Source organism: Motacilla alba, chromosome 11 (assembly GCF_015832195.1).
Source record: "Motacilla alba alba isolate MOTALB_02 chromosome 11, Motacilla_alba_V1.0_pri, whole genome shotgun sequence".
NCBI classification, from domain to species: domain Eukaryota; kingdom Metazoa; phylum Chordata; class Aves; order Passeriformes; family Motacillidae; genus Motacilla; species Motacilla alba.
This window is the reverse complement of record NC_052026.1, coordinates 14303737-14325148: the sequence shown is the minus strand read 5'-3', so window position 1 is coordinate 14325148 and position 21412 is coordinate 14303737. Positions and strand designations below refer to the sequence as shown.

Below are 21412 nucleotides of genomic sequence, written 5' to 3'. Positions count from 1 at the left end.
CACATTACTGAATGATGTGGATGCTCCTTTTTCTGAAACTTCTTAATCCTGTGACTGGGTTTGTGGGCTACTCACATGCCTCCTCTCATCCCTCACCACCTCTAAGAATATGTTGCTCCTTCTCCTGGAATTAAAACAAGGATGCAAACTTTATTACAGGTCATTGTCTTCCAAATGCAGCTTTGACTCTGAGGAGGAGAACATGTGCATAGTTACACTGACACCTAGTCAGGTTTCACAAAAGCACAAGAAAATGTTCCCTCTTTTCTAGACCCAAGTGTTTCTGGACAAGGAGGATATGTTCAGTGAAAAAAGGTAAACTCAGGTCAGGCATACACCAACACATCCACTACATCCATCTCTCATACACAGGACTCCAAATCAATTTCCTCTGACAAATTTCTTAGTTTTGATAACTTTTTTAGACCTCCAAAGTGATCCATTTTCTTGGCTGACTTCCCTGTTGTGTGGAAGGAAGGTTGCTTTGCTTTGTTCCATATTTCCTGTCAAAAAATTTATCTTGTTCCTCTGATTTTTGTTTGTGAGAAATAATGACCAGCACTCCCTGTTGACCTTACTAATGGGATTTAGGGCTTTACAGATTTCTCCCATATCCCAACTACAGCCTGCATTTAAATTGCAGTTGTTTGATTGGCCTTTTCACATCAGTACAAGGTGGTTTTTTTTGGGTTTGTTTTTTTTTTTTTTTTTTGTCCTAGGGTCTTTGAACTTGTTAACATTGCAGTGTGTTCTAAACCAGAAACTCTTTATGTGGGTTGTGTCACAGCAGTTCATTCACCTGGTCCAAGTACAATTTATTAAAGTACAAGAATAATTTGCCTTTCCATGAAGATTAACCTTTTGGAGTGAGGTATTGTGCTAACCTTGCATCCACAGCAAGAAGATGCTTCTCTGATGTACCCCTTCATTTTTGGTGCTGTTTGTTTTCCCTCTGGATATAGATTACAGTAGTTGTCACAGATTTACCCATATTCCTCCTAATTTTTTCACCACTCTGTCTTCTCATTTGGTTAGCCTGCTTCCCCTTCTGCAACAGGAGCAGTCTCCATCTTGAGATGGACAATGGCTGTTTAGGCTCCTGTCAATCAAAAATAGTGTCCAGCACATGTACCACTGCTTTGTCATTTACTGCCCAAGTGTTGCTGTGCAGCCTCACAGAACAGATTTCGCAGCTTAAAATTCCCTGTCCTGCTTAGCTTAACTTGCATCCTGTTGATCCTGAAGTGCCCAGTGGGCTGACAGAGACATTTAATGTTCACGTGTAAGCTGTTCTCCTCTGTGCTGAGTCTCTGGTAGGCACAGGGGATGGGCAGCTGGGGAGGCAGAGCAGACCGAAGGCTGTTTGCTGCAGTGAGGTCCTGCAGTGCCACTGAGATTGAACTCAAAACTCTCCTGAGCCCCTGGCTTCTCCCTGTCCTGCTGTTTCCTGCTCTGGTCAGGATCCTCACAGGATCTCAGGCTTGTTTGTCTGTGTGTGTTGTGCAGAGGAGATGCCTTCGTGTGAAACCGGGAGATCTGGCCAGGGTAGGTTTTGGCAGATGCCTCGTGGTGGAATCTCCAGTGGTTAACTGGTGTGTAAATGGTCTCTGTACCTTTACCAGCCAGGTTGCTGAGTTGTTTTCTGGGGTATCCCCTTCTGGCTTTTACAGCAGCAGCTAATCCATAACTCTGCTTTTCTGGGCCAGGAGAGAGAGCAGCTGATGCCCTGTAGGCCTCCTACTATTGAGAATTATCCTTCACAAGATAGTTCCTCTTCAAAAAGAGGAGGAAGGAAGCTTGATGGGTTCTTTTTACCTCTTAACTGGGATTTGAGCAAGGATGGGAGACTTCTGCCTCCATGTGGATCTAGGACATCCCTCTGCATATGCTAAGTCACTCTGCTGCTCTGCTGGCAGCTTCCTAAGGGTGCCTACACCTGACTTCAGCATTCTCTTTTCCAGTATCCTTCCCTTGGATTACTGCCTTCTTCCTTCACCGTTGCAGGTGCCAATGTATTCCATGTGCTCTTTTTGCTCCCTTGGCCCATCGATTATTGGCTGTTCCAAACAGTTCAGGTTCACCTTTCCTAAAGAAGGGGATGCCAAACCCAAGATAGAATTTGGTTTAAAGTCTGTCATATATTTTAGAATTCTTGAGGCAGTAGAGAATATGAAGCTGATCACTTGCAGGTTTCATTTTTTTAAAGTTCTCTGTTCCAGGCTCAAACACAATATCCACTGATTATAAGGTAAAGAAAAGAAAGTATCCATTGTAGAGTCTGTGTTCTTCACCTGCTAAAGCTGCAGTTCTGAAAATTTAACTGCAAACAGGAGTGGGAACAGCAAACTTACCTGAGTGACCCTTGAAGTGCTCTGGTTTGAGCAGCTCCACGTGGATTTTTTGGCTCTGGTCCATTCCTCATTACTCACCCCTCCAGGGGGACTTTAAGGGAGAGCTTTTCCTTGCATTACAGCCTAAGGGGTGTTGGAGCTGACTCGTAACACCCATCAGTAAACCCCACTACTTCTGCAATTTTCAAGCATAAATTTGAGGGTTGACGTATCTGTGAGGTTACACAAGGAATTAAATTCACCCTTCAAAACATTGCCAGATTAGAAATAATTTCCTTGAAATGCTTGTTCCAAAATTCCCCTTTCAGAGGCAAACGGTGAAAGCAATATTTTGCAAAATTCACAATATTAGGAAGTTGGAATGGATACTTTAATTTGAAAACCAGAGACACAGATGTTGAAACATAGTTGCTTTGGCTTGTCTCAGTTTCCTCTAAAGGGTGTTTTCATTTGTACAAAAATACAGTGATAGGAAAAAACACATTTTGGCTTAGCTTAGGCTGAAGTTAAAACCAAAATAACTGCTTGAAATAGGAGTGAATTCCCACAGAGGAAAAGAGGGAGTTTCCTTTTTTTTCTTTCTTTTTTTTTTTTTTTTTTTTTTTTTTTTTTTTTTTTCCAGTTTTAGTCAGTGTTCAGGCCCAACTCTTATTTACACAAGCCTGGATCAGGTCTATCCTGCCTGGAGGTTTGAAGGAATCATAGGAGATGAAAAAAAAACCCAGAAGAGCCCGGGGTGGGATTGTAGGAGTGCAGAGGGCCAAGGGGGTTAGAAACCAGGTCAAGATGAGCAAGGGGGGTTGTAACTGGTGGCCAACATCAAGGCAAGAGGTGGGCCAGATGTCATGGGGAAGGTGTTCCTGAAGAACTTGGCAGGAAAAGCATCTCCTGGGTCAGTGGGCTCTGGGATTGGGTCTGCCTGCATCTGGCAGGGTGCTGGGGATACATGTACTTCCCAACAGCTGCTAAGCAGAGACAACACATCCCGCATGGAAAAAATGGAATTTTACCTTAGAGATGATTTGAGAAATGTAGAGGGTAGGCAGCCTCTGCTCCAAGATGAGCATAGCCAAAATTGGGGGGGTTTGCTTCCAACTTCCAAGTATTTTGGATGTCTGATTCCTGGCTTTGGAAGCCCTTGGGTTTAAGATACTGAGAAGATAATAAGAAGTCTGAAGTATGGACTGTGGAAAATATCTGATCCCTCATTAGAGATATTTCCATGTCAGCCAGTTTTGGAAGAATGGAGGGACTAAATGTAATTACAGCATTTTCCTCTGGTAGCTGTTCCTTCATCATGCTGTATTTACTTTGCACATCTCTGACCTAAAGACTTCCTTGGTGTGGGAACTGGAAAGGAGGTGTAGTGAATCACCAGTAAATCAGTCATCCTGATCTCTGTTTTCAATTTCCAGCCTGTATTTATAGATTCATTTCTTTCCTTTGTTGTTTGAGGTTTGATAATTTCAAAGGTAGAGGAGGTTGGTCAGGTTCTTAACCAGTTCAGTTTTGAAAATGAGAGCAGGGATGCTGCAGTCCCTCTTGGAACTCATTCCAGGCCTAAATAATCCTCATCTCTGCAGCAGGGAAGAAGAAGTTGAAGAAATTTTCCAGATAATTGTAGGAAAGCCCATGTCTGTTGCTGTAGAGGAGGAGAGGGTCATCCTAGGTTTCTGATTGGACTTCAGCCCTGGGCAAGGCACTGCAGCCAGGCACCTTCCAGGCCTCAATTCCATACAAGTGTCCCTGTGCCTTGCCCAGTGTCCATTTCTGGCTCCACTGTTTTTGAGTAAAGTGGAAAAAAAACCAACACCAAACAGTTCCTGAGTGGTACAAGGGAGATTTCTCCCCCACCCTGCAGATTCTCAGCACATGGTGTGAAGCAGAGAATTAGTGAAGTTTGTGTCTGTTTTGCAAACAGAACGGTAATTTGTGCTGCAGAAAAGTAACTTCACAGTGAATGGAACATGCTTTTGAAGAATGTAATCAATGATGAGAACCAGGCATCCCTGTACCTTTTCTGATGCTGTTTCTCTTTTCCCAACAATTAAGTGGGCTTAGGGATTCCATTTGTATCCATTAACTTATTCTTAATTTAGCATGAATTCAGAGAACTTCTGATACACTTTGAACACTTATTTTCAATTAAATCATCCTTAGAAGCTGAATTATTGGCTGAATTTTAGGGCCACTTCTATGGTGGTAACCTTTTTATTTTCCTCATGTTCTGATGATGGGTCAAAGCTTCCATTTGTATCTGTAGACTTATTCTTACAATGAAATTAATCTATCAGTAGTGTAATTTCTTGTGTGAATGTCTTGGCATCTTGGGATCATCAAAGACCTAACCTCAGAGCTCCACCACTGTTCCCTTTTCATCAGAGATGTACAAGACTGAGATAACAATTTCCAAGGAATAAAAGAGTTGAGTTGAAACAGGAGGGAATACACAGATCCATTGATTGAGATTACGCACCTATTATTATTATTATTATTATTATTATTATTAGTCATTGTTATTGCTGTTGTTGTTGTTATATTATCTGCTGGCTCTTGAAGCTTGGTAGAAATTGTAGAAAACTAAGCCAGAAGTGCCATCCACAGCCAGCAGTCATGGCCTCAATCCCAGGCTGCTGCTGGGGGATTGAACCCATTGTTCTGGTTTGATGCAATAACTTTTCATAAATGCACAGTAAGTCACAGGATTCTTTGGGAAGTACCCAAAGGGCTGTTGCCTCTTCCAATTCCATTGTATTTATTTCAGTTTAAAGAGCAGCTCTTTGGTTTTACCAAACCACGTAACTGGAACCAGAAGGAGACAGCTGTGTTTAATGCAGGTTTGTGTTTCTTCCTTCCCAGTCAAACCTCTACCCTACAGTGGGTCTCCAGACTCCAGGAGAGATCGTGGATGCCAACTTTGGGCAGCAGCCCTTTGTGTTTGACATTGAGGACTACATGAGGGAGTGGAGGGCGAAGATCCAGAGCACCATTAAGAGGTTTCCCATAGGAGACAGGCTGGGAGAGTGGCAAGCCATGCTGCAGAAGTAAGTCACTGCCTTGCTGTTCAGCTTCTTCCCTCTTGTTAGGAATACTTCAAATACTTCTTAAGTGTTAATTTGTGCTCTTTTATGGCAAAAATTGCCACTCTGTGCACTTTGCTCAGATTGTTTTATCCTCTGTTCTGTTGTTTAAGTGTCCTTCCTGTGTAGATTGCTGCTGTTTCAAATGTAAAAGATATGGGAGAAGTTTTCAGCCAGAGATTGTATGGAAGCTTGTAGGAATGGAAGGACATACATTTTGGGGTGATACACTGCAGGAGGGGAAAGACACCATAAACACTCCTAACGCAGGAGAAAAGCCAGTGTGTAAGTCGGCTGAATTCAGAAATGAAAGAGCAAGAAACAGCCTAAACCAAAGGCTTCCAAACCTCACTGAAAGCACAATTATGGCATTTTATAAATTTATGAATATTGAAAGCACTTCTCATTGCAAAAAGGATTGAGTGGAACTTGATGAAAACAGTTGGCAGGAGTTGTCAGAGGTCAGGAGTGTTATTGATGCTGCTATTTGCCTTCCAAAATAGGACCAAATTAGAGAGCCAGGACCTCCCTTAACAAGAGCTGTTGATTCTGCTGCAGTGGGAGTAATTCATCCCTGTGTTTGTTCCTTGTGTGCTCCAGAATTCTTTCTTCTGATGTGCATGGTGGGATTGTCAGGGTCACCACTCTGGAGCTCCTCCTAAAGAATTCTTGGGCAGAAGCACTTGTATTTAAAACAACTTCCAAAAATTATACAGCTGCCTACAATGTTATGCCTAAGAATGATTGCTGACTCATAAAATACTTCTTTGTTGTACTGAAAGTAGCCAGGTTGAGTGTGTGCTTTGAGCTGTGACTTGATCAGATCAATGCCAGCTTCATCATGAGAAGCCTGTTTTGAGATTCATCCTGAGAAGCTTTGAAGTCCTGTTGCTGGCTTTTTAGATTTTGTTAAAATACAGTGAGCATTAACATTGAGTCACTGTGTCCTGGGAAGGCACAAGTCTGTTAGAAATGGTCTGTTCAGGAAGATGGTTTTGTTGTGTTTGTTTTCTGACAGTCATACTACTCCCTCCCTCAAGATTTTTTAAAAATACAGCTTCAAAGAGTGTTAATGGTTTTAAAAATCAATGCTGAAAGTCACCAGAATAAAGTATCTGTGCAGAATTCATAAGGAGATTGAACTACTAAAGATATAATTGCTGGCAAATAAGTGATGGAAGAAATTCAGCACCAGAATCTTTTCTTCTTTTTAAGATCTACTTGAAAGCCATGAACCTCTCTAAGGTTCAGATTTATGTCTGTATAGGATGTCACTGGCAGTAACACAGTATTGAGCCCTTACAAGTGACCCTTGGACAGCAGTCATAAATAAATACTGTATATGCATTGAGGTTCTTAATTTTTTTTCCACTCTGTAAAGTGAATTTAGAGCCTCCCTCCTGTTTGCAGAGGACCAGGTGCCTGTCTTGTAAATACACACAGTTTAGATCCAGCAGTAGAACCTTGGTTATGTCATAAGCAAGCTGAGTTTCTCAGTGAAATTACAACTTCTGTTGTGTTGGTTTCTTTTTGCTCCAGTGTAAGGACTCTGTTTCACTTGTACCTTGTCATCTCTTTGTATTTTCTTTTTTTCTAGTATGGTTTCATCATATTTGGTTCATCATGGGTACTGTTCAACAGCAACTGCCTTTGCCAGAGTCACAGACACCACAATCCAGGAAGAACAGACCTCAATAAAGAATAGACAAAGTAAGTCTCTCGGGTGTCACTCCTCAGGTGTGTTCCCTTTGGGACTCTGCAGAGGAGTGAGTGCTGTGAAAGTCACCCCGTGAGAGCACAGAGCTGTGCACAGCAGTCTGCTGGCCTGGAGCAGAGCTTGGGAGTCTCTGCTAGGAGCGCTTTTCCCATCACCACTGCGTGCTCTCCACCCTCTGCCATCTTTGCCTGGAGAACTGCCCTGTTCATTCCTGTCCCTGTCTGCTGTGCTTGGCCTTTACCTGAGCTGAGATCATTGTGCCCCAGACATCCTTTGGATGTGAGCTCTTCACTGCAGGCTGTGCAGCAGGGGCAGGTCCATTAGCCTGGGCACGGGGACTCAGACACATCCATTTGGTTTCACTGGAGCTCCCAGTTAAGGACTCTTCAGTCCCTCTGCACAGTGTGATTTCAGGTAACTTTTACATGCTGAGGGGTTTTCAAATTCACAGCCAATGTGTTAAGCTCACACTGAGTGAAGAATTTCTGTTCTGTGTCTGTTTTGGTTGCTACTGTTTGCTCCCAAGTGGCTCATCTCTCAGCTGGTGGGGCTGTCAGCGCTTTTGGTCCTGCAGAATAAGGCTTGCAGCTTTCTCCTGCTGTACCTTTTTTAAAAAACTTTTCTATTCACAGGCTCAGCCTGCAGAGTGGCAGAACACTGGTGTGTTTTCTGCATTCTCCTGGCTGGTGAATACAGGCCACATGCCTGTACATTTCCCTTCCCTTTGTGAGCTGCTTCTCGTGTGACTGCTACGTATCAGAGCATTGTGCCCCTTTGTGCCTTGCTCTCCATACATCGCATGTGCTTAGCCAGCAGTCGGGTTCATCTGGGGACTCTGCTTTTAAATAACTTGCAGTTGCAGCCTGTTAGTGCTGATGGGCTTTGTGCTTTCCAGGTCATGCATTATGCAACCCTGACCCCAGCCAGTGCTCCCAGTGGCGGGGGTTTAACTGGCAGAGCCTGATGGGAGGCACGCGAGATGCTGCGGGCTCCTTTGTCTGAGGACAGGTGACAAGGCAGATGGAGGGAAGGAGTACAGAGCCCTGAAGTTGGGGCTTGAATAAAAGGTGTGAGGAAAACACAGATGGGGAAACAAAAAGAGAGTTGCCAAACAAGGCAAAGCAGAGCTGTCAGAAGCAGCGAGACGAGAAAATGGACGTGCAAGAGAGTGAACTGAGAGCTCTTGTGTTGGTGTGAGAGCCACGGCTTTGGTTCCAGATTTCAACTATAATAACAACCAGATAGACACTGAGAAGTGGGAGACAAGACAAGTCATTACAGTTTGTTGCTGGGATTGTTAATGAAGATTTACCAGTCTGGGCTTCCAACTGCTCCAACACGTTGCAAAAGCCACAGACTGTTGTTATCAGAGGCCCTGCTTGCAAAGCATCTCACGGGCCATTCCAAACCTTCCCTCTGCTGTTCATAAGGAGTGCTGGAAAAACAAGGCAGTTTTAGTTTTAAGTACATTTAATTTTTATCTCTAAGCACGCTTAGAAAAGAGAAATGTGAGTGTCTGTAGATCAGCAGCTTCTCTGAGCTGTCAGGAATCTCCAGTTGAGCTTTGCACTTGTGCCTTCTGACCTGCTGAAGGAACATACATGGGACAGACATGAACACCCAGTGTGAAAAGTGTCTTCTGCCTTGTGTCTTTGCACCTCCTAGAAGTGTACAAGTCACTGAGCTGTTTCTAGTGTAGTCAATAGCAGGTACTTCTCTCTATTCAAGACATGGTTTTCTTGATATAATTACTTCTGCTTAGTGGTAGGAATATTGTGGAAGCAGTGCTGTGATTTAACACCACAGACCCTCTAAGAGTACTCCATATATCTCATACTGAGCCAAATGTTTGCTTCCAGGCTTGAACCAGACAGAGAATGTAGTATGAGGGTGACCTAGGAACTTGGCCTCTGAAATTGTCACTTCCCCAGCAGCCTCCTTGTTTCCATCCAATTGGCATGTCCTGCTTTTGTTTCCATTGCTGCAGAGCTCTGTGACTGAAGAGCATCCCAACCCACTTACTTCATCCTTCAGATCCTTCTACTCCTCATGGTTTTTTGCTATTAAAAGATCCTTTCACATTTTCACAGGTTTTCCTCCCCCTAATCCATAATAAACCAAGTATGGTCTCCAGTTCCCCCAAGCCCTTGTGCAAGGTGCTCGTGGGGACCTGGATGGAATGGATGAGACAGCTCTTCTGGCTGTTCCTGTGGGCTGGTCCTGTGTGTCACCAGGTCTCCTTTTGCTTTCAGGAATACAGAAGCTAGTATTAGCAGGCAGAGTGGGAGAGGCTATAGAAGCCACCCAGCAGCTCTATCCTGGCCTCCTAGAACATAACCCCAACCTGCTCTTCATGTTAAAGTAAGTATGAAAAGCTTTATGCTCCCTAATGCTGAAATGTGTAAATGAAGGAGGGAATAACAACCTGTCTAAACATCCAGTCTGGCTGCACACCTTGCTCTGAATTCAAACTGTTTGAGCTGCCTTTGGGAGTCCTTTGCACAGTGCTTGTAGCACCATAGATGTAGCCCTTTTGTTGCTGCTCAGACCCAATGTAGCTTTGCCTCATGAGGTCAGGCATAGGTGGGTGAATTTTAGTTCTGCTGACTGCCAGAAAGTCCTTCAGAGGAGTTTCTTTACTGCTCTTGTGGAGATCCTGCAGTGCTGGAGCAGTGTCAGTGTCTGTGAAGGTTCCTAGAAAGGCAGATGTATGGAAAGGGCTGTCTAGGTAGAGATTAAAGGATGAAGTGTCCCAGTTCTCCCAGCTGTACAGAGTGGTTCTCCCCAGACTTCTGAGACATATGAGGACAATTCCCAGTAAAGCTAAATGAGGAGCTGTCCTCACTGTGGATATTGCATTTTTTACTCTTCCTTCTCTATTTTCCATTGGCCACCAGTATTTTTAGGTTGATGGAGTAGTGAAGGAATGATGGTATTTGACAGATTTGGTACCTTCTCCCTGAAAAAAACCTTCCACGGTTGAATTTTGGAGTACCTGCAGAAGAGCTGGAGGTGAAAGCTGCAAAGGAACACTTTTCTTAGCACAGTGGAATTAAACTTGCTTTTTTGGGAATATCTCACTATCCATTAGCATCAAAAGTGAACTTTCCAAACTCCTTCCTCCGTAGCATCATCAGAGCGCTCACAATGCAGAGGCACCAGGAGTCTGAAATGTCTTTTTGAAAGTTTCTGGGAGCTGCCCAGTGGGGCCCTAGGGCAGGCTGAGTGCAGAGCATCCTGGCTGTCACGCCCCCTCTTGTCCCTCTTGCTCCCATGAACTCAGGTGCCGGCAGTTCGTGGAGATGGTGAACGGCACCGACAGCGAGGTGCGCTGCTTCAGCGCCCGCAGCCCCCGCTCCCAGGACAGCTACCCCGGCTCCCCCAGCTTGAGTCCTAGACATGGATCCAGCAACTCACACGTCCACAGTACTGGTAAGTGTGTCCTGTGTCTGCAGAGGAGGAGAGCAGATGGCAAAGGTGGATGTGGTGGTGTCTAACGTTGCCTGCTGTTTCTGTGTGTTATTCTCTGAAACCTTCCTCTCCTGTCCTTCCCCAGCTGAGGGGATCTTCTTTTGCCATGGGTGTCTCTCCACTGTCACAGAATTGCTTTTGCATTAGTTATTTTCCACAATTGTCTGCAGAGCAGGATTAGTTCAGAATAAAGCTTTTGAAGGCAGTCTTCTCCTGCAGCCACCTGTGACTCAGTGTTTCACTGATGGAGTGCTGAAAGGAGGTCTGGAAAGCAAAGCCTGTTTTCTGTACCTTGGAGTCTGCAAAAGAATTGCTTTCCAGAAAGAACTGAGCAGAAGCTGCTTTGCCAATGAAGCAAAAGGTCAGAGGGATGCGCTGCACAAAAGCTTCTTCCTACCCCACGAACTTTACCTTGCAAGCTGTAAACATGTGAGAAGGGAACAGTTCTGTTCCAGTAAAACCCAGCTCTTTGGAGTTTGGGAAATTAAACTTTAGGTTTTGAAGTGGAAAGAACAAGATAAATGGGGACACCTGAGATATCTTCCCTAGGTAATTACTGACTGTGGCTTTGGAGATGGAGTGAGCCAGGAGAAATGACCTGCAGAGCCCTTGGAAACAGGCTGAGCTGCTTCACTGAGCTGTGAGCTGCTCACAGCCATCTGAGTGTGTTTTGGGTTGGTATTCCCACTGCTGGGAAACAAACAGGTGACAAACTGTGGACAGGCAAATATTAAGGGAAAAGGTAGACAATTAGCTTGAATAGTTCCAAGCTGTCATTCACCTTTCCAAGCCAGTATCTTTGTTTTCCTCTGCTGTGTTATGGGAAGCCCTGGGTGTGTTTCTTTGACAAGGTAGTCAGAATAATCCCATCAGTCCATAAAAGCTCTTGGTAATACCCATGTTTATATCTGCAACTGCAGTGCAAGGCAGCATTTATATATATATTTGTCTCTACACATGGACATCACCTTCCACAGTTCTCTGTCAGCCCTTGTTCTTTCAAAAGAGTGATAATTTCATCAGAGCACATTTCAGAGATGAAGCAGAACTGTTGTGAGCAGGCTACTCTGTCTTTGTCTTAAAAACACACAAAATAGCCCATTTGAATCTTTGTGGTGCCTGTGATAGAAAAAAAGAAATACATTCCCAGCTATAAACATAATTGTGGGATCAGCTGATCAATTTGGATATATCACCATCACTTCTGGAGAGCAGCCATGCCAGGTCGCATCATTTAGCCAAGGTCCTGTGATCAATATTGGCTGCCTAGGAAAGAATATATGAAGAAGACAAGCCCATAATGAGGTTTTTCTAAAATATTTTAGAAAATTTAGCCCCTGTCAATTCTGATTCCATATAAAACTTGTGGTAATGAATTTGTGTCTTGTGTCAGTGTGTTCTGCAGCTTGATAAGCACTCTTTGTGGAGGAGCAGGTGAAATTTCAAGCCTGACTCTCTGTGATTTCTGTTCTCCTGAGCAAGGAAGGTTAGCTTGTGCTCTTTAAGAGGGTTGCTATTATTTGCTGAGTGTTGTGTGAATCACATACATCCCTAACTTTAGATAGGTTGTGGAAAGCCTGGGCTGTTCTGCTTTCAACAATAATTTCTGTACTTGTGAACTGTTTCTGCCAATCTCTGATTTACAGCCCATTTTAAGAACTTCATGAAGCTCAGATGTTGCTGGTGAGCAGTGGGGTTCCTTTTATATTCATTTGTGTCTTCTCTAAACCCCATTGAATTTGAGAATAATAAACCATAATTTAGGATCTGCAGTCTTATTTTGCTCTGTCCCTTTGAGGCCACAACAGAGTGACGCTGTCAGTCTGGTCTCATTTTTCTTTCTTCTTGGCTTTCAGGAGCAGATAGTCCAACCTGTAGCAATGGAGTCATGTCCACAAAAAGTAAACAGAGTCACAGTAAATACCCAACACTGAGTTCATCATCTTCGTCTTCCTCTTCCTCTTCCCCTTCATCTGTGAACTACTCGGAGTCCAATTCTACAGATTCTACCAAATCTCAGCAGCACAGTAGTACGAGTAATCAAGAAACCAGGTATTGTTTTTCCTCTGGAGACACCTGAGGGGGGTGGCATGGTGAGAAAAGTCTCAGTCTGCTTTCTAAGGAGCTAGAAGGGCATCTGTCCTGTCCTTTTGAACAATATTGTTATCTACAATATCTACTCAGCCCACACAAACCTGTTCTGGCTCCCCTGCTGTGGCTCACACTTGAGGTTCATCTCATAAGGAATATTATGATGCTCTTGTTTTACACTGGTGCCTTTGGATTCCAGTGTGATAGCTTGCCCAGAAGCTTTCCCAGTCAGCCTGGTGTTGTTCCTGCTGCCTCAGCCAGGCACTTGTTCCTGCTGAGCAGCTTTCCTGCCCTGTGCTGTGTGAGGCAGCAGCTCAGGCCACAATGGCTTGGTGCATTGCCTTTGTGTAATCTCCTTGGGCTGCCTGTCGCACTGTTCCTTCCAGGTGAGCCTCTGAGCCAGCAGCAGTTTGTTTCATGCTGTGACAGTAGGTCAGACTGAGCCTCCCTTCTCCAAGAAGCCACGGGTGATCCAGCAGTTCAGTGCTGCCTTTTCTGGAGTGTGGAGCAGAGTGAGCTGTGGTGAAAACTGAGCTTCCTTTGGGCTCACTCTCCACACTGCTGTTGCAGGGCTGTCTGAGGCCTCAGTGGAGCAGAGGGTGTCATTGTGATTAAAAGAATCTCTTGCTAATTGCAGCTGGCACTCATTCTTCAAGTGCTGTGCTGAGCACGGCTTGCAGGGCAGTTTGTAGGCTCAGTTGTGACCTCTGGAGGGCCACCTATCTTGTAACTGAAACACTTGTTCAGACTCAATTTACCAGAATCATTTAATAATGCTGGATTTGTCATTCTTTTTTTTTTCTTTTTTTTTTTTTTAATATAGAGCCCATGTTCCAGTAAGATCTTCTCAGTTAATCAGTAGTTAATCAGCAGTCTCAGTCAGCCTGCTGTCTTGGGCATTTAAGTGTTCAGTGGTGCACTGTTTGCAAGGACTGGGGATGTATCACAGCCAAGATTTCCCTCCTGTGCAGTCTCTGAGTGTGTTATCTGTTACCTGGCTGCTCTTTACTATGCCAAGGATCACCACTTCCTGAAGGGAAAATGCAAAATGTTCTGCACCTGGAATTATGACAAACACTTAGGGAACCTGTTTCATTAATTGTCTTCAAAAGCCTGCACAATTTTTGCTGCACTGGCTTGGACTGTCTGTCTCCCTGTAGTGCAGCTGGCACCTTTTCTGATGTGCTGGCCATTGCTGGGCACTGTTTGGCACATAAGCTCTTCATTTCTTCCCTTTTTAATTTAGACATCTGACCTTTCTTCCCTCCTTTCACCTCAGTGACAGCGAGATGGAAATGGAGGCTGAGCATTACCCCAATGGAGTCCTGGAGAATTCCTCCACCAGGATAATGAATGGCACCTACAAACATGAGGAGATCCTGCAGACAGATGAGTCCAGCATGGGTAGGTCCTCAGGGGCAGGAGGGGTAAAGGGAAATAGGAGCTGGTGTCAGAAGTTAAAAACTGTGATTGGATTGTGAGGAAAAAGCATGTACTTTGGGCTGCTTCAGAGAATGAAGTGCCTGCTTCGTGGGGAAAATTAATCTGTCCTGCAGCTAAAACTAGGTCTGGCTTTTCCTAGACTCACAGCAGTGCTGGTGATATTTTGGAGCAGGGAAAACAATAGGACTCAAAGGTTTGTTCCATGCCGGTCATGAAACTGAGCTCAGAGCAGTGCTGGCAGAAGTGCCTGCTGGGGAGCTGAGCTGGGCTGTGCCAGGCTGGTGATGTCCAGCTGCAGAGTGGCCTCAGCACAGCTGTCAGCCATCACTGTCTTGTTTGTGGGTGCTTTAGCCAGGAGGGAGCAGATGAAGCAGCTACACTGCCTCTGAAACTGATTCATCCAGTTGTAGAGGCTCTTGTGGCCGCTAATACTGGGAAGCTGGTGGTGTTGGCATCTCTGACTGAAAGCTTTCTGAGTCCAGGATTTGTCAGACCAGGGCTTTCTGGGTTATATACCCTGTGTTACACACGTGAAAGGATAACAGATTGGAGTTGCAAGCTCCCAGGATTTTCTCAGGACATTTGATTTCCAGGTAGTTCTCAGGCATTAAACAGAGCTCACATCTTCCCTGTACCTAGCAGGCACTATGACAAACCCACTACTGGCTGTTGTAGGGCAGGGATCACAGAAAGCTTCCACTGGGATAAACTTAGGGCAGGAAGCAGCTACCTGCTCCAGAAGGGAGTTTGTGGGTATCCTGACACACAGTGGGCATTGGTGGGGAATGCAAGATGGTTATTCCTTCTCCACTGCTTCTCCTCAGAAGACAGCTGCCCCCAGAGGCAGCTCTGTGGAGGGAACCACGCTGCCACAGAGAGAATGATCCAGTTTGGACGGGAGCTGCAGATCCTGAGCGAGCAGCTTTGCAGAGAGTATGGGAAGAACACCATGCACAAAAAGATGCTTCAGGTAAGCCTGGACCTTGTGCTGCATTGCAGCAGCTCTCTGGGCCGGCTCTGGGGTTATGGGTTCCCTTGCAGACACCTGAGTAGCCCCCACTTCTGCACCTGCTGAGCAAGAAGGGACCTACATGGGGATCAGAGATCAAAACATGAATGCAGAGCATCTACACCAAATTCTCAGCACAAGAGAGAAGAAATACAGCTCCTGCCTGGCTTCCTGGAGCAGCTGCCTGCTCTGCTTCTCTCCAGGAGACATTCCACCTGCCTTCCCCTGCTGGCTCCCCTGTCAGGTGGAGGGGGCACCCTCTTTAACCTACTGTCTTGGTGGCCCACTGTGGTCCCTTGCTGCCAAGAGGAAAAAGGCCATTTCTTTTCAGGAGTTAGGCACCTGTTACCGTGGTGATTGCAGGAGGTGCCCCAGCTGGACTTGGTAGTTTTCCTGTGTGTTTGCAGCCCTGCCTGATCTCATTGTGCCTTTCTGTCCCCTCACAGGATGCCTTTAGCTTGTTAGCTTACTCAGACCCTTGGAACTGCCCTGTCGGCCAACAGCTGGACCCCATCCAGAGGGAACCTGTGTGTGCTGCTCTCAATAGTGCTATTTTGGGTAAGAGCTGGTTCCTGTGGGAGTGTTTCCCCAGACAGACCTGCTCTCAAGGGATGTCCTGTGGCAGGCAGGCCTGCCAGAAACGCTTGTGTTTAGCTTTGGCCTTTCTTTCTGTTGCTGGGGACTGTCAGGGCAGTAATGCTGGAAGGGGAGTAGGAGGGAAGCCTGCAGAGAACAGATCCCATGATACCCTCCCATTTTGACTCCCTTCCTTGCATGTTGCTCAATGCTGCTCCCAAGGATGCACCTCAGGATTTTCCTCCCCTGCTTACTGAAGAAACTGAGATCTCTTGGATGCATTTCCCGCCCCTCTCCCTTCATGCTCTGAACCCACCTGAATCATTTGTGGACTTTACCAGGGCTCCTTTCCAGCTGCATGGATTAGCAGAGTTCAGCCTGGTATCATCCTCTTTTCTAGGAGGGGCTGCAGTTGCATCCTCTGCACAGTCTGGCTCCCTGTGCCCAGGCAGATTTCCTGTGGGGTCTGTGTCTCACACTGAATGTTCCAGAAGGAGATGTAGACATTTTCTTCTGGGGAAAGGAACAACTTGATGGACATGCCTATGAGGACTCATGTTCTGACTGAGCAGAGGAACAGAAATTGCACGTTTTGGGAAGGAGAGTCCCTTCTCCTGACAATCAGCAGCTGTTTGTCCATTGTTTGAGGAGCATGGACAAGTTGCTGAGGGCTGTCACCAGGGAGATGTGTTGTCTGGACATGCTCCATCACACAGGTTACCAGACACCTTGTCTAGCTCAGCTGAGGGTGCCCTCAGAAAACATGCCACTGTAAAGACATGGTGATGAGGGAGTAAGTTCATCCAGGGCTTGGGCTGCTGTGCAGCCTTGCACAAGTGGGAGAAATGGAGAGGTTGCCTCCCAGCTGGGACCAGATTCTCCTGCCCTTCCTTATTCCTCCATACTTTGATATCTCATTATTTAAGGGTTTTCTGGCAAACAGCATCAGCAATAGCTTTGTTGCCTTTTTGTTTCTCTGGCCACCACAGCAGCACTCTCTCAAAGGCCCTGATGAGCTGTGGGATGTGTCACAGGTGGTGGGGTGTGTGCAGCAGCAGCACGGAGCTGGCAGTATTTGGGAGCAGCTTCCTTGCAGAGGCAGCACCTCCTGCCAGGGATCTGGGCTTGGTGCCCAGCCGGGACAGAGAGAGGCCTGAGCGCAGGTGAGCCAGCACCAGCCTGAACCTCTTCTGAACAGCTCTTTCCTTTGCCCCCGCAGAATCTCAGAACCTGCCAAAGCAGCCCCCGCTGATGCTCGCCCTGGGCCAGGCCTCGGAGTGTCTGCGGCTCATGGCCCGCGTGGGCCTGGGCTCCTGCTCCTTCGCCAGAGTCGAGGATTATTTGCACTGACAGCCGAGCGGGACGGAGCTGCCGTCGTGGAGTGCTGCCCTTCCCCTCTGCTGCTGCCACTCTGCACCACCACCTCGTTCAGTAGCCTGAGCTCCCTGCCACCAACACCCCTGTAGCACGCACACACTGCCTGTGCCAGGACGGAGTGAGTCCCTCACTGTGTGGCTGCTGCTGACCCCGGGGAGGCTGGCAGGTCTGACCCATCTCCCTGCCGTCGCTGCGGCTCCAGCGGCGCTCGGTGTTTCGCTGGTTATTCTAATGTAGCACCTTCTGATGTAGGGATTTTTCTCTTTTGTTTTTGATTTGAGTTGTTTCTCATGGTTCCACCAATATTTTATCTGGAGAGTTTTGCTGAGCTGGTTTATGCTGATTTACTGAGGAAGCTCATCAAGTTGGTGACAGCTTGTTCTTTTCTTCCCTTCTCCCTCCATCGTGCACATACAGCATCATCCGTGCTAGTAATCCGAACTCTTCTCACAGTGGCAGTTCAGAGGGATTTTTTTTTAATTTTATTTGAATCATGTTTATTAAAAAGGTCTCTTCAACCTCCACAAAGTCATTGATGTATTTGTTGCCCACAGACTCGGTCCCAGCACACGACACCACACAGCCCCTCAGGAGGCCGGGTGAGGTAGGTCCTGTCACACACTAATGATGGAAGTTGGAGGAGCCTGGTCCTTCATGGTGCCTCTCTTCAGAGCCCAAGGCTCTCAATCTTGGCTTTGTGAGTGGGAAGAGTAGAAGATTAACATTGCCTGTGTTGGTGATTGTGCGGTAGAAGCATCTCACGGCCCTGAGAAAGAGTTAAATCCATCTCTCTGAACAGCCAGAGGGACAGGACTGATGAATATGAAGTCATCTGTCACTGTGCGGTAGAACCAGGTCATGTGAGTTGGGCAGAAACATCTGTGGGCGATACCCTGGTGGGCTGACAATTTTAAATTAAATAACAAATCCCCCATTTTTCTCCATGGAGGAGGGCTCTGCCACTAACTCAGTAATAACAGTATTTCCTGCCCTCTCCCATCTCTGTAACACTGATCTAAATGAGGACTTCTAAATTTTGGAAGTGTCTGGAGAAACCTGGGCTGAGCTGTGCTTGTCCTTGCCAGTGGGACAAGCTGAGGTCAGGTTGCAGGTTGGGTCAGTAGCAGCTCTGTGGGGCCTGAGCCATTCAGAAAGGAGCAGCAGTGTTTCTTTAGGGATTATTATGATAATTATTGAAGTTCCAGTCCCAAAAGAGACCAGCAATGATCTGGGTGAGTAACCTCTGAGTAAAATGGACTAATGTGTCCATGCTGTGTGCCAGCCCCAGAGACTTGAGTGCTAGTAAGCATTCAGACCACCTGGGAGTGTTTCTGGGTGTGTTTTGTTAGCTGGCCAGGCTGCCTGGCAGCACAGTGTGCTTTACATCCTCTGCTGTACCATGAGGAGATGGCAGGTTCAGCCTGGCAGGTTCTGCACCAAATTAATTTTAGGTCAGTAGCTCTGGGAAGGACCCAAGGGAGCTCAAACCAAACATGAATTTTAACTGCTGTTCAGGAATTTTTATTTTTGAAGGTCAATGAAAGATGAACAGGTTTCGTTGAGGTTTGTCCTTAAAATGGAGGTTAGCCTGTGCCAGGGCTTCAAGCACCAAGAGAGCTTGTGTGCCGCTGAGGGGGAAAGTAGCAGCAGCCCAAAGCTTTAAGGATTTTCTGGGTGTGCAGGATGGATTTGCAGCTGGCACATGAGGTCTGAAATCAAGGCAGAGCAGGGGGGCAGGTGCCAGGGCAGGCTGTGGCAGTGAATGTGCAGATGGTGTTGGAGGTGGTTGGGAACATTATCCCTGCCTTTTGGTGAAGGTGTGCAGTGTGTAGCGACAGTGGTCTAAGAAAACAAGAGGTTTGGAGCTGCAGGAGATACTTTAATCAGATCACTGGTACAGCTGCAAAAAGCAGAGGGAGCTCTACCATAGCCTTTCTTCCAGGGAGACAGAGGCAGAGAGCTGCACCGAGCAGAATTTAACTTGCCAGTCTGGGGCTTCTCCTGCAGCTCTGGGGAACAGCTCATGTGCCTGAAAGCTCATCTGTTGGTTGCCAGCTCTGCTGATGGATCTTAGCCCAGCCTGCCGTCCTTGCCTTGCTGCAGGTGCAGAGATAACTCACTGGAAAGGTTTCCTTCCCCAAGCCTCGGGTCCCAGGCGTGCCAGGGCAGCATGTGAGCTCTGCCTGGTGGGATTCTCCTGCAGGCTTTCCATTCCTTAGGCTGACAGCACACTGCTGGGCTCATTCTGGCTACTCCAGGACCTTGCTTTGCCTTCCCTGTTTGGCAGCTTCCTCTGCTGTTGGTCACCACTTGCAGCAGTCTGGCTGCAGTCAGACCTCTCTTTCATCTTCATAGCAAGACCATCTTTAACTTTCTGAGATTTTTTTGGTTCCTTCTCTTTGTGGTTTCTTTAAGCCAAGTCTTTTCATCATGTGTCATATAAATGCCTCATTTGGTCTCTCAGCAAAGCTTTGCTGACTGTCCTAGAGCACCTTTTTTTATTTTGGTTTCACTACCAAAAAAACCAACAACCAACCAAGAGATATTCCTAGATATCTGGTTATTTTGGTGCCAAGAAATGTGTGATGGATGTTATTTGGGTTTTTTTAAATTTACTTCAAGTGTTCTGGTGATTTCACCAGTGGTTTCTGCTTCTTGTACTCAGATTCTGACTGTGTGGCCATGACTCACTATGGGGAAGATAAGTGTGTGGTGGGATATAGGTCCCAACCTACTCCTGATTCCTAGATGGGATTTCTGATGTGGTTTTCTCAGGTTGTGTTTCAAAGCCTGTTGCCTTTGAATCTCCCCTGGCTGCTCTTTGATGGTTCATGTTAGCTGAAACTTGGATTAGTGCAGTAGTTTTTAAAAACAGAGCTAAATGAAATGGGGTATGTAACACTGAATGTGGCTGTACACCTAACCAGAGGCTACATGGCAATTCAAAAATTACTTTTATAAAAATGATTTGGGTTTTATTATTCCAAGTGCCTCAAACAACCTGGTCCCTGCTCCAAGAGTCCTTCAGTACAGCCATGTTTTACTGTGCAGCCTGTTGGGGAAACTGCTGGTGTCCCATTTCTGGTGAGGGGACAAGGACTCAGCTGCAGCCCTGTGTTGTGGTGATGATGGCACTGATGCAGGACTTCCATGGTGAGTGGTGACTCACAGGTTGCTCTCTGCTGGGCTGGCTTCAGATGCTGGGAGGTTTCCCAGAGCTCAGCTGGACCCTGCTCAAGCAGCTTTCCTCTGCCCCAGGAGAGGCTCTCCAGCTGTGTGTCCTTCTCAGGGCCTGGGAAATGCCACTGAATGCTGGGACAGCTGAACCTTTTCCAGCTCTGCTGTGGCTGCACACTCAGAGGGTCTCAGCTGTCCCCTGATCAGCACCATCAAAGAGCTGTGATCTAGGGAGCAGCAAGCACACTCCAGCTCTGTGCTCTGGACACCCCACCCACCTTCCTGGCACTTGGCACTGCAGCAAAGGCCTTGCAGAAGGAAAGCATTTCAGAGGGCCCTGGTGGAACCTGATTTCAGGCCTGGGCTGCACATCCTGGCCTTTGGGTTTGAGTCCAACGCCCTGCCTGTTAAGTGGCCTTTTGAGAGAAGCATTTTGGGAACTCCAGACCTGGAGCCTTGGTTAAAGTGTCCTTCAGGGGTTCTGTGGAGAGAGCTTCATGGAGCTGAATTGCATCACCAGGCTTCCCTCCCCATGGACAGGGGTTTGTGCTGCCCCCACAAGCTGAGATTGAGAGCATCAAGAACTTTGGAGTGGCTGGGATAAGTGTTTCCTGGAGGAGTATCCCCCTCATACACCTGGTACACCAGCCTGTGACCATCTTAGTGGCTCTGCTGGGTGCACTCCAGTTTGTGGATATCTCTCCTGTACCAGAGGAGCCAAATCTTGTTTCTCCTGTTCCTCTTGGAACCATCTTGTTCCAGATGATTCCTCTTGTTTCTCCATGAGCCTACCCTAGCAAGTATTTAACCAAAGCTATTTCAAGACTTAGAGGGTTGGGAGAGCTCTCAGTCAAGCTCTTCTGTGAGCAAGGAGGGCAGCAGTCTAATTCCTGTGCATCCTGTAGTGTGCTTCCAGAGCCAGCTGGTTTTGGGAGAATTTCTTGTTGCTACCAGCAATCCTTTCTTGCCTCTCTGCCTCCCACAATCCCAGCATTCCCCCAGCTGCATGGCCACAGTGCTGGGTGCTGTGGGAGCTGCTCCAAGAGCAGGGCCAGCTCTGTGCCTCATGTCTGTGCCGAGCATAGATGTGGCAACTCCAGCTGCCCTTCCTGGCTTGCTC

General features: G+C 46.7%; 1 protein-coding gene across 1 annotated transcript in view; it reads left to right on the top strand.

The window, feature by feature from the left end:
• RANBP10 (RAN binding protein 10) overlaps window positions 1–17639 on the top strand; it is a 59303-nt gene extending 41664 nt beyond the window's left edge. Inside the window, 9 exon segments of the mRNA XM_038148571.1 lie at window positions 5211–5395; window positions 7029–7141; window positions 9401–9509; window positions 10432–10580; window positions 12476–12671; window positions 13990–14114; window positions 14978–15123; window positions 15609–15720; window positions 16958–17639. Coding sequence (XP_038004499.1) covers window positions 5211–5395; window positions 7029–7141; window positions 9401–9509; window positions 10432–10580; window positions 12476–12671; window positions 13990–14114; window positions 14978–15123; window positions 15609–15720; window positions 16958–17088 — 1266 coding nt within the window. The 3' untranslated portion in view covers window positions 17089–17639.
• Window positions 17640–21412: the final 3773 nt, after the last annotated feature.